At 35.7% G+C, this 16,832-nt stretch overlaps 1 protein-coding gene across 1 annotated transcript in view; it reads left to right on the top strand.

Annotated features, from left to right (window-relative positions):
- NEK11 (NIMA related kinase 11) overlaps nt 1-16,832 on the top strand; it is an 87,477-nt gene that overhangs the window by 34,140 nt on the left and 36,505 nt on the right. Inside the window, exons 6-11 of the mRNA XM_027897165.1 lie at nt 38-187; nt 270-348; nt 865-950; nt 4,542-4,661; nt 6,755-6,848; nt 7,658-7,793. Of these exons, the coding sequence (XP_027752966.1) occupies nt 38-187; nt 270-348; nt 865-950; nt 4,542-4,661; nt 6,755-6,848; nt 7,658-7,793 (665 nt within the window). The remainder of the gene's footprint in view (nt 1-37; nt 188-269; nt 349-864; nt 951-4,541; nt 4,662-6,754; nt 6,849-7,657; nt 7,794-16,832) is intronic.

Below are 16,832 nucleotides of genomic sequence, written 5' to 3'. Positions count from 1 at the left end.
TATTGCTTATGCTATTCCTATTTGTTTATTTTTCAAGGTCTCTGGGATGCATTTTGTATGAGATGTGCTGTATGAACCATGCATTTACTGGACAGAATTTTTTGTCTGTTGTGATAAAAATTGTGGAAGGTGATACACCTTCTCTTCCTGATAGATATCCAAGCAAACTGAATGCTCTGCTCTGCAGGTATATTATTTTCTTGCTTAGCAGGTTTTTCAGTTAGTTTGTAAAATCGCTGAATTATTAATTTTGTTTTTTAATGTTCCAGCATGTTAAATAAGAATCCTTCTTTGAGACCAGCAGCAGCTGAGATCCTAAAGACCCCTTATATTGATGAACAACTAAAGGTGTGTAAGGAAAATTGATAGCTGTACACTTACCATTTGAGTATGCATTTTGCAAAAACAGAAGGGAAACAAGGAAAACATGTTGAGAAAAAATACTTAGATAGCATTTCATGGGAACATTAATCCAGGGGACTTTCTGAGCTCTATTACAAATATGACTGAGGGAGTAAGGCAGTGAGAAATGAAGCCCTTGTCACTTGATATGCTGAATGTATCTCCTCTTAAATGTTATGAGCAACAAGGAAAACAGAGATTTATGTGTAGCAAGTGCAGATCATTTAGGCCTGGGAATATATATATATATATCTAAACTGTTCTGGTTAGTAATAATTTTAATAAAAACCAATACATCTTGCTCTTTTGGCTGCAGGGTATATATTATTTGGCTTTAGAAGAAGGTGGGGAAGGAAACTGCGTATTCAGGTTTTACATCAGGACTGTATTGGGTCATAGCTGAAGAGTCTGGATAACTTTAGCATCAACTGTTGACAACCCTTCTATTTTATTTCCTTGCAGAAAATACAGTTTGAGTTCACAAATATGACTGTGAAAGAAAAGGCATTTAACTGGCAGAAAGATACTGCTCCCGTTTTTGATGCTGTGTAAGTATTTTTACCAGTTTTATAGGCGGCAGTATATGAAACTTCAGTGTTGCCAAGTAATATAATTAATATTTCTGTTAATCTCATAGTGCTTTATATTCAGAGGGACCCATTCCCCAGAAACACAGAAGAGAAACCACATTAGTGAGGCACATAATTTGTGGATCAAATATTTTTATTATATGACTGTGTGAATTGTGCATGCATGTGTAGTATATCCTTATGTTAATTTAGTACAAATTGGTATGTAAATTATGACCTTTGTCTTTAAATTTTGAAGGTTTAAGTTGTCATTTTAGTTATGTTAGGATCGTTTATAGTGCTTCTGTCTCTGTACCTGTTAATAATTGAATGTTAAAGCTATGTTTCCTAAATGACACTAAGCTAAAAAGCATAAGCTTAAACTAATATTCATCTAATAAATTTTAAGGATACTATTATATTTGTCTTGTAACTATAGTGAGAAATTAAGGCTAGTGATATTTCTTGGCTCTAACATCAGTAGTGTCTTTGCACATAATCTCTCTCTTAGGCACTGAATATATATTAAATTATTTAATTGCATTAAATTACAGTGCTGCAATGTTTAAAGCAAATGTCTGCACGGGCAATTTAATTTTGCCTTTGTAAATTAGCTCTGCAGTTTCATTGGCAGCTGGATCTCCCCTTTGCTTCCAGTCCCTGAGTTTTCTGTACAGGTTTTGCTCAGTTAGAAGCTAGCATGCTCAGAATCAGGAGTTTGTAATCCTGTGAGGAAGCAATGGACGTCCTTGTTTCTTGTTTCCTCTGAGTAACTTTCATTTCTTTAACAGCTATCTGAAATTTCTTTTGATTGTTAGGGAACAGAAAAGAAACCCACACTCCAGTCCAGGATTAGCAGTGCTTTTGAGTTGATAGGCCTTTCCCCTTTGGATTTTTGTGACCTCTACTCTTGGACCAGGACCCACAATTTTGCAGTTGTGGTCACTTTGCAGGTTCTGCCAATTCTGCTGCTTGCAGTCATCCCTTCAGAAGAGGTGACCCTCTTCAGCTTTTCCAAATAAAGTGTTGTTTACTATCACTTAAAGGAAGAAAGCAGAGTACAGACAGTTGAACTCACTCAGCAAAATCTTCTGTACATCATTTTACCCAGTATAATTACTGGTAGTGTATCTGTAGGCTCTCATCTCTGCAAATTATGGTTTGGGTTTCTGTCCTGTTGCTTCTGTCTCTTGTTGACAGATAAGTCTCTGTCTTTTTGTGAGAGCAAAGCTCTCCGTTTTAGTGTGAATAGGTACCTTTAGTATAAATAGGTTGTTGAATTTTACAAGCATTGATGTGAAATCCAACAGTATGTATTCCATATATTCAAGTTGTTTCAATTAACTTTGAGAAGACTCCTTCCTTTTCAAATTAAGTACAGTTAAGTACAGAGAAGTTCCACTGAGATGTATCATAAATAGTTTTGGGGCACTGAAATCTTGCCCAAATATTATGCCAACAGTATCTGGATTATATTGAGTATTTAATGCTTACTGAAACATAGACTATGAGAATCTCCAAGAAACTTTTAATCCATGCCTTTATCTTGTGAGTGCAAGATTTCAGATTTTCTATGTGTACCAAAAAGATTGCAGCTGCTTTAAGGAAGCAGCATTGTTACCTGCCCAATATATACTCTGACTTAAAATACCCCCATGCTTCTAGAACAGACTGATAAAACCAATTTCTATTGTTTGTAAGTTCTATACCTGATGCATTGTCATTATTTTGAATATATTCTGGTTTTATACATTTATTAAAACATTCTGGTTTTATTTTTTATTAAAAGAAAACAGAAACTAAGCTGCTGCCATACAGAGGTCCAGAGTTCCCATAAATTGAATGACAACTGCTTTTGTTTGAGCATGGAAATTTACCTGGAAATTTTAAAATTCAAGGCGTAAATGTGAGGAGAAAAAAAAAATCCTAGGAGAAGCTTCCCTATAAATTACCCTCACATGTGCTACAGTCTGATTATTTTTGTCCAAATATTTGAAATATGCAAAAATTCATGATCTTATCATGACTTTCATTGTACTTATGAGAACACTAGCTGTCTGTATTGCTACATAATGCAAAACGCCAAATAATTTCTGCAATTCCCAGATCTAAAGAGGTAGGTAAAATGAACTAAAAGAACCTGAAAAAAAATGATAGAGAGTGGAAAAGAAGAGGAGAAAAAATTTAAGCGTAGTGAATTCTCCACATCTACTGCAATGGATCAATACTCTGGTCCCAGTGAGCGTACAAAGTTTCTTGTAATGGTGTCCTCTGCAACTATTACTACTTTATATTTAAAATTTTTTAAAAACACTAAAATATTACTTTTTTCTCACCAGGAATTCTTTTAGCCATTTATGGTTAACTCTAGTTTCTTCTAGTAAAGACCTCTGATGGCTTACTTTATTCAGGTCCCATGCAAGTTATAAATTTTAAATGTTTAAGTAAGCATGAAGTTGTACAAGTTCAGCTTTGACTTGAATGAAAAAATGTGTTGTTTTTTTTTTTTTCCCCAAGAGATTCTTATAATTTAAATTAGAGATTTTACAGAGGACAAGAAATATGTCTACATTATTCATACTTGAAGAGTTAGTTCCATTCTTATGAATAATTGAACTCTTCTTGTCTGTGTCCTTAATATTTCATATTTCACACTAATATTCATATCTTTGCATTATTTGAAAAGCATAATGAAATGTTCTCTGCTCATTTATTAAAATCCTGATTTCAAAATGATAGTCCAAAAGGAGTGTTACAATTTGTATGGTTACAAACCTGGCTCTTAGATTATCAGAAGTGAATTTATCTCATAAGGGCAAAAATAGTAATTTGAAATTAATACTTGTAATCATAAATACATGACAAATATATATTGGTGTAAGTGAAAATGACTGCCAAGGCATTTCAAACTATGATTGAATTTCTATAATTGCTGTAGGATATGAGATAAAAATCTGAGGTTAGTATCCTTTTTTGGGTAAAGGACTAATATTGCTCTCCTCTGTTGATAAATACAGCTGAAATACGTAAGTCAATAATTCATGCTCACCTTTCAGAGATGGTCTATGGACACCATTTCACCAGTGAATTGTTATTATCGATTAGGACCAGAAACTCAAAAGGACAACATGATAATTATATCTGTCATTAAAGACTCATTAATATTCTCCTTTATTCTAGACAGCTTGTAACAATCAATGTAAAATGTACAAGCAATATTGCTTTTTTCTGTGGCTCTCATTTAGAGACTGCCTGTGTACTTTGAATGTGTCCAATAATGAAGCCTGACAGGGTAAATATTTCACTGTGCTTCAACATTTATTCTTCTAGGGAGATGATTTTACCTTTTCCATCCTCCCCTGAAATGATTCACGTTCTTCACAAATCCAAGTTTAAGTATTTCAATTTAGAAGAGGCTTTACTGCCCAAACTAAAGTCTATTTAGTCTGTTATAGTTCCACTGATTTTCTAATTATTGCATTTGAAATGTCACTATGTTTCAATATCAAATCAAAATAGTGAATATTTACATTTTTATATGGAGACGGGTTTGCACATGTTTCATTTCAGGCGGAGGAAAGTTCATTTGCAAACTCTGCAGGAACTGTCTGAAGTGCAGAAAATGACACCACGGGAACGAATGCGACTGAGAAAGTTAAATGCTGCAGATGAGAAAGCAAAGAAGTTGAAGTGAGTTGTGCCCTAACCATGGAATTTTCCCCATCCAACACTCTAATGAGAGAGTTAGAATTGTCAAGGTAGAAATAAAAATAGAAAGGGTCTTCAGGTACTCAAAGTGAATGGGCATTTTGGATGACAGTAAATCACAGTAATTATTTGTGTAGGAAAGAAGTCGGAACATTAGCCCAAAACTGGTACTTTGAGCACTGTGTTTCTGGTTAAATAAGTATATGAGAGACTTTCAGATGTGTTACAATACGAGACCTTTTTTTACTGACTTGTTATTTTAAGAGTTGAATGGTCTGAGGAGTTGGACATTTAGTTACAATCCAGCTTTTGTAAGTTGTTTCGGCCTCAGAGGTTTTCCGATAAAAGTTAATAGCTCAGAGAATAGTCTTATCAAAGGATCAAACAGGGGTAATAGTCGTGTTATAAAGGCTTTATGATTTCTGTTTTTTTATTAAGGGAGTGAGACATAATAAATGGTTTTGGAGGACATTATGTACTGATTCTGATGGAGTATGAGAAACAGCTGGAAGGCTATATGTCTATGCATGTTGGTTAGTTTTGTTTATCTTTTTTTTTTCTAACCAGAATATACTGTTTTGATGACACATTTGATATTTTCCCAGCTAAAAATATTCAAATATACAATTTGGTGTGAATGAAAATTGGAAGAGCACCACAGTAATTTTTTAATTAATTTTTAATGTTTTTTTCTAAAACATTTTTCAAAGTGCAACGTAAATAAACAAGTATTTATTCAGTATTTTTAGAGGGTAATCGAGGGAATAGTTATTTTTGATCATTAAAATTGGGATCTTAACCCTGTTGTGCCAAAGCATGTCAGCAATTCGGTAAGACAGTGATGTCCTCGTACAGAAAAATATTGTGTGCTGACATGAAGTTGGAATTTATGGCCTCAGAAACACTGCAGCTACATATACCTGCAAATAATAGTAGTTGCAGTTGAGCAAGTGTGTTCTGTAAAATCACATCCTGATAATACTTGAGCTACCCTTGTGACCCCCATGCCCAAAATCTAGAAACAAAGAACTAAAGGCCTTCACGTCCTTTTGGAAAATATTGTCTGAAGGCCATTTGTGTCTGACCGAAACCATTGCATTTGGTACATACATTTATTCTCATTTTAGAAAAAAACCTCCTTGAATTGAAACCACTGTATAAAAAGTATTAAATTTAACACCTCTTCTACCTGGTGTTTTCAGTGATATAGTAGGCCAATTCTAGTACCAATATGAAATTTATAAATAGGATGTCTGTCTCACTTTTTTGAAATGAATGGAGATTAGGAAGTAATACTAATTGCAGGATAGATCTAGTTTGCCTTTCATTTTCTTTGCTTTGCTTTTCATTTTCTTTGCCTTCTTCCATTTTGATGTTTTCTATCGAGATTTTCATTGGGATTTTTTTCCTCCCAACAACAAAATTAAATGTATTTGTTTTGTAATATAAAGGCAACATTAATATTCAAACCTTGTCAGTCATTAATCATTAAAATGGATCTACATGGAGCTCTAGATTATTCTCAGCTACTCTGGCTGAAAATATTTGAAACAATGCAAAAATTATACCTTCTCAGACTGGAGATCTGCTTTCAGCAGTGCAAATCTAGACATGGATGGGAAGGGAATATAGTAAGAGGAACTGGAAAAACTGGAAAACTCAGTGCTTAATGTAGCTTTTAGTGCTTAATGTAGCACATGTCTTCAGTAGTTCCATACAGAAAACCACAATTACCAACTCCCCCATATGAAGCATTCAAAGCACACACAATGTTGCATGCCTGTCTACAGCTGAAAGGTCCCTGCACTACACAGTGGAATAAAGCCCAAAGTATTTAAGACCTTTAGAAGAAATAAAAAAGACTGGGGCTAGTAATTTACTAATTCTTAATAGTATTATGCAAGTTGTGAAAATAAAATATAACAGTGTTTGGAAATAAGATATGAAATCTCTTCGAGTTCATGAAAGCCAACCTTCTCTTTAGTACATGCCATGAATGTGGAATCCACTTTTAGAAGATCCCTTTGTGTACACCCTGCTATTACATCCTAAACATAAGCATTCTGTATTTACAGACAGCTGGCAGAAGAAAAATATCAAGAAAATGTCAAAAGAATGCAAGATTTCAGGTCCCGTAATTTTCAGCAGCTGAATGTCAACATCCTACATGTAAGTATTGGCCATTGGTTGGGAGGCCTCATTTATGTGCATCCAGTTTACGACACTTTTCTGTTTCCCACATGCTTTCTTTAGCACTAGAGGCACAGTCCTATTCTGATCAAAGTATGGACTGCTTAGTTGAACCTGTGGATCTGGGGTGAGGGAAAGTGCATTCAGTTATTCAGATATGGTTCAACAGGCTCTCTATTCATTTCTTATTCAAAATTTCTTATATCACCCTTAAACCTAAATCTGCTCTCTGAAATTTTTCTACTGACTATTGTGGCATCAAAGTTCAAAATACATTCATTTTCAAGATGTTTAGAGTTGTAATCCTTTTAACACTAATTTGGCATGGCTGGGCATTCTTTTCATTTGGTTGAGAATATTAACACTTCAGCTGGCTTTTTAGTAAAAACGAATCTTGGAATGACTCCCAGTGTAAGTTGTTCTTTGCTTTTAAACTATCTGTAGCAGAAGGTGGACTTGTGCAATTCTAGCACCATATCTTATTGTAGAGAGAACATTGTCCATTTGGAGACAGTCAATTAAAGCATCACAGAAATAATGAGGTTTTAAGTGCTTTGTCTTCTACCTTTTCTTTTGCATACATTCCCGTTTCTATTTCCCATTGTGTCTGGGGGAAAAAAATATGTAAAATTTGTCTCTGCTTATGGCTGAAACGTTAGGATTTTATTTTAGTATTTGCCCAATAGAAGCCCCAGCAATTGTGTAGATCAGGGCAACCTTTGTACTGAGATCTCGCTGAAAGCTCTAACTGGACCTGTTTCTCCATCCTGCTTCGTCACTGGACTAAGGAATCCCACGAGCAGACTTCAAAACACCTCATTCATTCTCAGCCAGTCGTTACATGTGACTACGTGTCCATAGGACATGATGAACCACCTGGAAATGAGACAAGTGAACTCTGCGTGTCTGAAGCTACAGACCACGGTAAGAATTCAAAATTTAATGTTGAAATGAAAATTCCTATCAAGAAAGCAAGATTTGTCCCTTGTAGCTAAAGTGTGGTGGGGAAACTGCAGTTTAAAAAGTGGTCAGATTTGTAAAGTTGCCAAAAAAATTACAAAAAGAAAAGGAAAATAATCTAGGTGGATGTGTGTACAGCAGATGTACAGCAAGGTTACGTGGCAGGAGATCTGTGTTCCCAAAATTTGAGTGACCCGTAAGCAGAAATGGACATGACTGTACTTCCTCCAAAATGACATGCTGAATTGTAAGGAAATTGCTTAACCTTTACACATGTGAAATGACTGGTGTTGGAAAAACACTTCCTAAATTATCTCTCCAATGCAAAAATGAATACAAGAATTCAGAGTGTTTGCACCTTTCGTACATTTTGATGCCATTTTCTCTGTGTCTTTAACAATGAGAGAAGATGGAAATGCTTTAAACTCTTCTTATCTATACTGTCCTCAAATAATTAGCTACTGTCTAAAGAATATGAAGTACTGGATAACATGTATTTTTCTGTAATAGACGAAAAAATAGTCAAGATTTTCAAAAAGGGTCAGACTGTGGAAATGCTGTGCTTAATGAGTATTTTTATGATCACATTTATATGTTTTGTTTCTGCAATGTTCTGGAATAACATCTTAGTCTTAGATATTAAAAAATCATTGTGTAAGCACTATTATGGTGAAAGATTTTCAATTGGATTAAAATCTTGCAAGATGCATTAAATACTTTTAAATATGAACTATTTAAAAATTTAAAAATATAAAAAAAATTTTAAATATGAAAACCACTTTAATAGCATCTGTGAAGGTACATGTTGTTAAAGTAAAGGCATCAGAATCAGTTTGTTTGTGGTAGAGGTGTTTGGGGTGTTTTATTTTAAGAGCAAATGGCTTTTTTCTTTCAATGTACCCTCGTTTATGTCTGTGTAGTTGCCTTGCTGTTTCACAGTAGGAGGAGAGATGACCTGTGTAGGAGAGAACACAGCTGCTACAAATACATCCTGGGGGGGAGGGTGGGGAAACGTCCAAATAGAGGAGCGAGAGAAAGCAGTAAACGTGGGTGGGAGATGCATACAAAGATACCTAAATAGAAATAGAACAACATGCATGAAAGGAAAGAAACTGATGTTTCTGCCTTTAGAGGTCATTAAACTGTTAAAGCGTAATGACAGAAATGAGATGCATTTATATCTGTGATGCAAAACTTGGGTCAGTCCATTGTACAGAGCTAAATGCATGCTTAATTGCTTTTTCCAGAGTCTCTGATGTGGAAGTGGTGGGTTCTGACAAAAAGGTTTTGTGGAGAGGTATCACAAATTACATGGTTTTTCTTCTTTGCTTTGTGAATACCTTGTTATTCCTGGAACTGATGTTGAAATTCTTACTTACTCTATTCAGTATTCATACTCTTCTTTTCTTTAAACATTTCGGTGCAACCATGCATGTCCTACATACCTAATTATTAAGTTATTAATTGCATATTTGTATTTGAAAATGTAGAAACTGTTCCAGCTGTTGATTTTCCAATAGAATTTTGTTCTTGAGCAATGGTTATACAATAATAAAACAAGAAAACTAGAAGGAAGGCTGTAAAAGGGTTTTAGAAAGTTGTCTTACATGTTAATAAACCTTGCTAAGCCATACTAAGTTAGCAGAAGTAGACTATGAAAACCAGAATAAGAAGCTCCCTCAGTATAACTAATAACTAAAAACTGTTCAGGAAGGAGAGAAAAGGCAGGAACAGCTCATAAATTATTTCAGGGCTGACCTGAAAAAATCCTCTCAGGAATGGGAGAAGCTGGGGGTAACAGTTAGGGATAGAACCCCAATCCCAACAGGTATGGAGGAAAGGTCAAACTATCTTTGGTTCATAAACTGCAGTCCTAAAAAAATTTGCAACATGAGCAAAAGAGAAGAGCAGGTCTTGGAGTATTGAAAGACCGGGTTCTTGAAGAATTAGGGAAGGGAATAGGGAATAAAACACCTTATACTCCTCTTTCACTGAAAATTATCTCCAAGATTATGGTATGTCATTGTGGAAGGTGTCAAATACAAAGCTCAAGGTTTAGCTTTAGTAAGTAGTTTTAAAAACTGTAGCATCTTGATCCAATTATGGCAGTGGTAGTGTGATGGTTTGGACTTGGCTTCCTGCCAAATGCCCGAAAGTTATGACAGTAGCTTCCTTTCTCCTTCCTTTCTTTCCTTTGGTTAAAGGAAAAGAAACTATAAAAATTAAAGAACCCAAAGTCAAGCTGCTTATGTAAAAATATATCTATATTTACGTAAATTACAGTTATGTACAGTTAAGATGTTATATACACAGTAAAAGGGGGTCCACCCCCCTGCAGGGATAGGGAAAGGGAAAAAAGGGGATAAAAGGGAACAAAAGGGACACTGATCAGGTATACTAGATTAAATTATACTAATAACTAACAAAATAGATTTCACCGCGTTCTTTAGAACAGCAGGATTGGCAGTCACAGTCAGTACTTTCTAAACCTCCACGTGGTAGGACGGTGGACTTTGCAGGCCTCAGCCTTAGATAAGTGAGACCAACGCAGGGACTTACTGTTCCCAAACCTCGCCGGAAGAGCAGAGAGAGCAAGGTCTCTAATTTCCGACATTTATATTCTGGTTTACGTAAAAATTGTATGGAATACTGGGTACTTGGCTATTTTCTTGGTTACAAACTGGTCACCAGGAAGGCTTAGACTAAAACCATCACAGGTAGTTACACATAACTGAAAGTTCAGAAAAACAAGGTAGTGTAGTTAGATAAACAAAAATCACTATGACAGTTTGGGGTTTTGGATTTCCCAGTGGACAAGTTTCAGCAATGTCAAAAGCATTCAACTGCTGTAGACTTCCCTGGGAAGGTTAAGCTTCTCTCCATGTTTGCTTTATGTAATCAGCAATGATATTCTTAACATTTTTTATTCTAAATAGTATCCTTGTGCACTTGAGAGTCACCAATAGCTGTCCAATTTGTTAGTCTTCAAGCATGTTTGTTTTCTGGAACGTGAAAGATGTGAGTGGACCCTGTGCTTTTGATGTTGAGTTGAGCGCAGTCTATTACAGAGAAGTTTCATCAAGATTTTTAATGGGGCAAGTTCTTGAGAAACTTAAAGAAATTGTCTGATTCTTACAGACAAATGATTCATGCAATGTCAATACTGTTTTTTAATGGCAAAAATGTTAGTTTTTCAACACTGTGTTCCTTACTATGGCATCCAGCAATCTGATGCAGATTTATTCTTCCCTCAAAGAAGGCTGGAAGGGCTGTTCAGTCCTGTGGGACTGATTGAGAGCACAGTTTTTAAACGTGGTTGTTCAGATATCACTTGCAAAGCCACACCAGCTTACGACGGCTTGTGTACCTTGGGCGGCTGTTGCCTTTCTGCCTTTTGACTTCTGAGATTTCAGGCACGTGTTCTGCAGCATCCTTCATGCCTCAGCAGAAAATAAAGAACTTGGGGAGGGGGAGGAGATCAAAGAAACATGAAGTTTTGCAGATAGAAATAATTTTGAAATTCTTCTGTGCTTGTGTTGCTTCAGCTTGAGACGAACGGGTTCCAGTTCTAACCTTGGGAGTGGGCAGCAGTGAAAAATTATGTGAATAGCAAGTCATGCTATTTTTGTTGTAATAAGCCAAGAGATGAAGCTGTGCATTAAATATACATATTTCAGAGATATTATCTTGGCTTCTGTTGGTGCTCTGCTAGACAGGCAATGCTGTCCCTCAATCCCACGACTTTCTAACCGTTCCCTTCTGTTCCATGGAGAAGAATACAAGCTTCAATTTGACCACCAGGTCCAGACTGTGACTGCTGTAGGAATCCACTCATACTGTTCCATTCCTAAAGGGAGCTGTTTTATGCACTTTGGAAAGTTCTCCACGCTTCCCTGTGTAGGAAGCTGTTCCTGGCCTAAACTACTGTGGTGTTTATGAACCTCCTTATTTCTGGCTTAGACTTACTTCTGGCTGTTTCATGCCAACATTTTTAAGAGGCATTGCCTTATTGCCTTGCAGCTTAGGTACTTCCTTCCTTTGCTTATTCTCCTCATGTTTTTACAGGCAGCAATAATATCCTGCTGTGTATAAACCTCTATATAACACTTTAGTATTTTTTGTACGTTTTAACAGTGATCACTTTTAGCCTGCCTGGATCTTTGTTCCTTACTCATTCCTTAAAATGATTTCTAGCTCCTACCTCCAAATTAACAATAGACTATTTTGGTCTAATTGGAAACAAACTTTAAAAGAAATTGTATTTTGATAATGAGATATCTATGGAAAAATATTTTATAGTTGTGTTTATTATTCACTGAAAAATGTAGATGTCTCCATTTTATGTGTCCAGGAATTTATGTAATTGTCATCATACAAATAATTTAACACTAGTGCGGATAGAGCAGTTAAGAATATATTGACCTACAGTGAATAATTTTAGTTTACTGTAGGTATCTTTGTGTCTCTTCCACCTCCAGTTTCACCAAGTACAAACAAGAGACAAAAGAGTTGAATGAAGATTTGTATTGAGATTGTTCACAGAAACACTGAGCCACTGTCAGTGTTAGCTGCAAATATTTGTGTGTTGAAAATATATGTGTCTGTATCTCTAAATTTCATTTGTTTTTAAGGAGCAGTAAAATGGAATAGCTAACAATTCCCTTTGTATTTTAATTTAGATTTTTTTTGTTTTCTGCTTCATTTCTCCAGCTCATTTTATTCAACAATTATTTCTGATTGTTAAAAAGACATATTTTGCAAGTCACGGCAATGACAAAGAAATGGGCAATGCAAAATGTGTCAGGATAAACTTGTGCCTATATTTCCACATTCTTGCTGATACTTACCTAGAAAATAATTCATCCTCTCTTATTATCATAAAAAAGAAAAGATACTTTGCAATGAATTGCTTAACATCACCTGCCCCCCATCTCTTGCCCCATTTTTATAGAAACTGTCTCCATTTGAACAACGATAGATATACCAATTTACATTTTTCTGAAAATTAATGCGTTTTCAGTGCATGTACCTATCTTTCAATAGTGGTTTTGTGAAAATATTGGTGAGACAAATTATACTGTAGTGCTGGCAACCAGAGGCCAGTTAGACTTAGAGGAAAAAAAAAACTGTGAAAAAGAATTCTGCATATTTAACATTTCCATGAATGACAGTGAGTGCAGCTGGAACAAAATAATTTATTTTCTAAAACGTGAGCAAGAAATTATCAACAAAATAATAAAAGTGTCAGTGAGCTACACCCAGCCTTGATGTTATGGATGAATACAGTCAGTGTTTTCCTATGCCAGCTAGAACAGGGCAGTTCCGTCTGGGCAGGTTCATTGGATGTTTAATGCCTAATGATGTGCCCTCCTCCTAAAAAGCTATTGGCACCATCATGAAAGTAATGTATTACTTCCTAATATAGCAATATAGTTCATCTTCATCTACTAGTTTACTTTATTGAGCTTATAGTCTCTTCTGATTATAAAAGAGTAACCGGAAGAGCTGAGACCCATTTCTCCAGAGAAATGGATATTGAGAGTTTAGGATGCTGGAGGTCATCTTTTCCCTAGATTTTCCACTGATAGGCCAACATGGCTTTTCTGTTATTTGAGTGCAGATCCTTTCACTTTGGTTGCAGTGTCTTCTAACGAAGCCAGATTTTACAGCGTAATTCCTCTCAATTCTGTGTACAACTCGATTTCTTTTGACTGGCTTCAAGTTTTCAGAGATATTTAATAAATTAGGAAACGCTAGTTATGGTGGCTTATTGTAAAAGATCCAGAGAACTCTGCATCAGAACATGCATTGTATTGATCCATGTGGGAAATTAGTGTGGAATATCTGAAATTTCTTAGTTTACTACCTAGAAAATCCTCTAGGTAGAGAAGCTCAGTCTTTGCAGCTGAAAATAACATGAAGAGCAAGGTATAATCCTGTTATACAGCAGTAATAGCTAAATGTTCAGGGTTTCTGATTAAATTTCTATGGTAGAACTTGCCTTGAAATTGGCTACAAAATCATAAACTGTATCTAAAAGTGCTTCCAGATAGTTCAGCACAATTACAGATGCAACAAAAACTACCATTTCCTTTCCATCATTGTTGTTGCTTCTGATTTGGATCAGTTTTTACAGTCGAAAGATATTGAGTACAAAGCTATCTCCAATACCAAAACCCCAGACTTTTCACAGGAGCCATAAGGGGTGTTAAATTCAACAAGCTACGGTCTAACAGACATGAAAACTTAAAGCCATGCACTAGCATTCGTGGCTAAAAGTGCCACTTTATATTCATACCAATTTCACAGCTGATGAGACACGGTAAACAAGAGTGGGGAAGAATTTTTTTTTTTTTTTAAGATATTCAAGAAATTATTTACACAGGTGGATCCATATTTCTAAGAGCTTGTCCTCATTGCACCACTTCATTGCCTGGAATGAAAAAGACGAAGCAAAACAACACTGGACATAAGGGCCACTAATAAAATATTTTTGGATTATCAGTACAGTGCTAGCTGGGGCTTCACCTGTGTTCATACCCATTTCTCTAAGATCCCAGCTCTGCATAAACTACTACTCTGCTCTTAATAGACATTTGTGTGTGGAAAGGGGTCAGGTTAAAAGTGGAAAATAGATTAAGTTAAATACTTGCAGTATTTAAATTCTTTGTACAGAAAAACAATGTGAAAAAATTAAAGGCACATAAATAAAGGGACATATTATATGATCTTTCAAAACTATATTATATTACTTTTTATGTCTGTGTACTGCAAGGATTATAACATGTTAAATTCCGTAGCTTAATATGTTGCAATATATCACACCTGGCAAATCTGATTTCACTACAGTTCCAAAATGGCTAAGTATGTTTCAGTAATTGCATACAGTGTTTCTATATTTCCATTGCTAATTGTAAATTCTGGATATATTGCTTTGAATTTCATGTGGGCAAAGTTCAGTTGGCTCTCAAATAGGAAATGTTCACTCATTATAAAATACTGTGGGTTTTTTCTACTCTGTTACTTTTACAAGTTTTGTTGAAGGACTTTCAAGGTGGTTTTGTAAGTCTTAGAAGGTTAAAAGCCTGTAATGTTTTTGAGCTCATCTTTAAGCATCTATGCACATGCACATTTAGTTTAGTGCCTGTAAACTAGTACTTATGCATACTGATTGGGTAACTGAGTAACACCCCAAAATATGATCATACAAGTGATCACACCGCTCAAAGGCTTTTAGGAAAATCAAGTCTTGTTTTGTTTTTCAGTCTGGCAAGTCAAAATAAACCAAGATAGTACTTATAATAAGAGGCATTAAGCACCTTTCTGCATTATTCTTCTTGTAGTATCCTCTGTAACCACACAAGCTTGTCTCAATTAAGAAGATAATGTTGCACTGACTTCTGCTGTGGGTTACCCATTGATCTCTTTCATGTGCTTACCCTACTTCCAGGATCACAAGGCATATTCCCTGACTTGCTACTTGCTGAAATGATAGCGTGGGATGCTTGCAGCGAGAATCTTGCTTCTTTAGTTCTGGCATTTGCAGTTACCAGTCCTACACTTGTCCTTGGAACATGGGGTGAAAAAACTCCTGAGACTCTCGCAGGATCTGAGGGCGTAGTGTGCTTCTCTGACCTCCTCATCTGTCTCTTGTTTTTATTGCTTGGTTTCATACTGAGCCCAACTTGTCCCAGATTCAATTAAAGGACCAGTAAATCTGATTTATTCTAGCAAAAGCATGATTTAATGAAGTTTGCAAGTTTTAGCCAGAAAGTGGAAAATGTTTTTTTTTTACATTGTCTGAAGCATCCTTGTTTAAGAAGTTCTTCGCTAGAAATACTGCCTTTGGAGAGCTGATTTCTTGCTTTGGTTGTAGCTCCCTATTTAATATCTTCTTCCACAAGGGCAACCATAGAATTAAAGACATATTCTTTGAAATGTTATGGCATTTCAGAGTCCAATGTTTAGGGTAAGTTAGAAAACTACGTGTAGAGGTTTCTGTGCATTGTCCATTATTTTCAAGTTCTTGCTCAAACCTTTTAGCTGAACTGAGGGCATGCAGAGTTGGACTCTACTCATAACCTCCTCAGGAAACCTTTTCCAAGTCTATGTACTATTCAACATGCCCTAGCTACTTAAATCTTTTCATAGCTTCACAAATTTCGTAGCTTACTTCTTACAGGAAGTCTTGCTTGTACAGCTTCACAGGGGGAAGCTTGTGGCATGAAATCATTACACAGCAGTCATGTAAAAAAAACCAAACGCTTTCAAAGTGTGGGAAGAACAAATTATGTTACTGTATAGCTCCTGTATTTTTCTAACCTATTTTTTGTACCAATTTAGTTTGGCCTTGATAAATAGAGCCTACCTCAAAATTCACCTTGATCAATGACTACAGTTAAAATGATTCTGGCCAAGTCTTTTAAAAACCTACACAGGAACTCCCTTCACTTTCAAAACATCATGTTACACAACATTTACAAAACACTGTGTGAATTTAGGAAACAATTAAAAGCAAATGCACTGAGATTGTATATGTCAAGAAAAAATACTGCATACTAGGTTCTATAGCAGATATTTTAAGATAATTTCAGTGTTTTAAATCTCTCTTAGAAAGGGCTAGTTTTTATTCCAAGTTGTCCTACCTACAGAGCAACATATATTTACACTGCACTTTAGACTCAAGGCTAAACTGGTGTAAAGACACACCAGGCATTTCCTTGCAAACAAAGCATCTGTGAACAGGATGGTGTTGAAAAACATTTTATAAGTACTCCCACTCCGGCTCCAATTCAATTTTATGGGCTGCTTATCCATCTGAAGAGCATTTCTGGGGAGTTAATTTATATGGTGACATAAGAAGCTGTAGCCAATTCTAAGTGAAGGAGCATTTGCTCAGAAAGTAGCTGTAAATGGTGAATTAGTTGCAGTTTCTACCAGTTTAGCTTTTAGTGCATGTGGCTGTCAGAAAACGAGGTGGAAGGAATGAGAAGGTGACAGCAG

This window comes from Empidonax traillii, unplaced genomic scaffold, assembly GCF_003031625.1.
Source record: "Empidonax traillii isolate 1590-97213 ecotype Southwest subspecies unplaced genomic scaffold, ASM303162v1 scaffold19:size3308961, whole genome shotgun sequence".
Classification (NCBI taxonomy): Eukaryota; Metazoa; Chordata; class Aves; order Passeriformes; family Tyrannidae; genus Empidonax; species Empidonax traillii.
The sequence above is the reverse complement of the archived record's forward strand: the minus strand, read 5'-3'. Positions and strand labels throughout refer to the sequence as shown.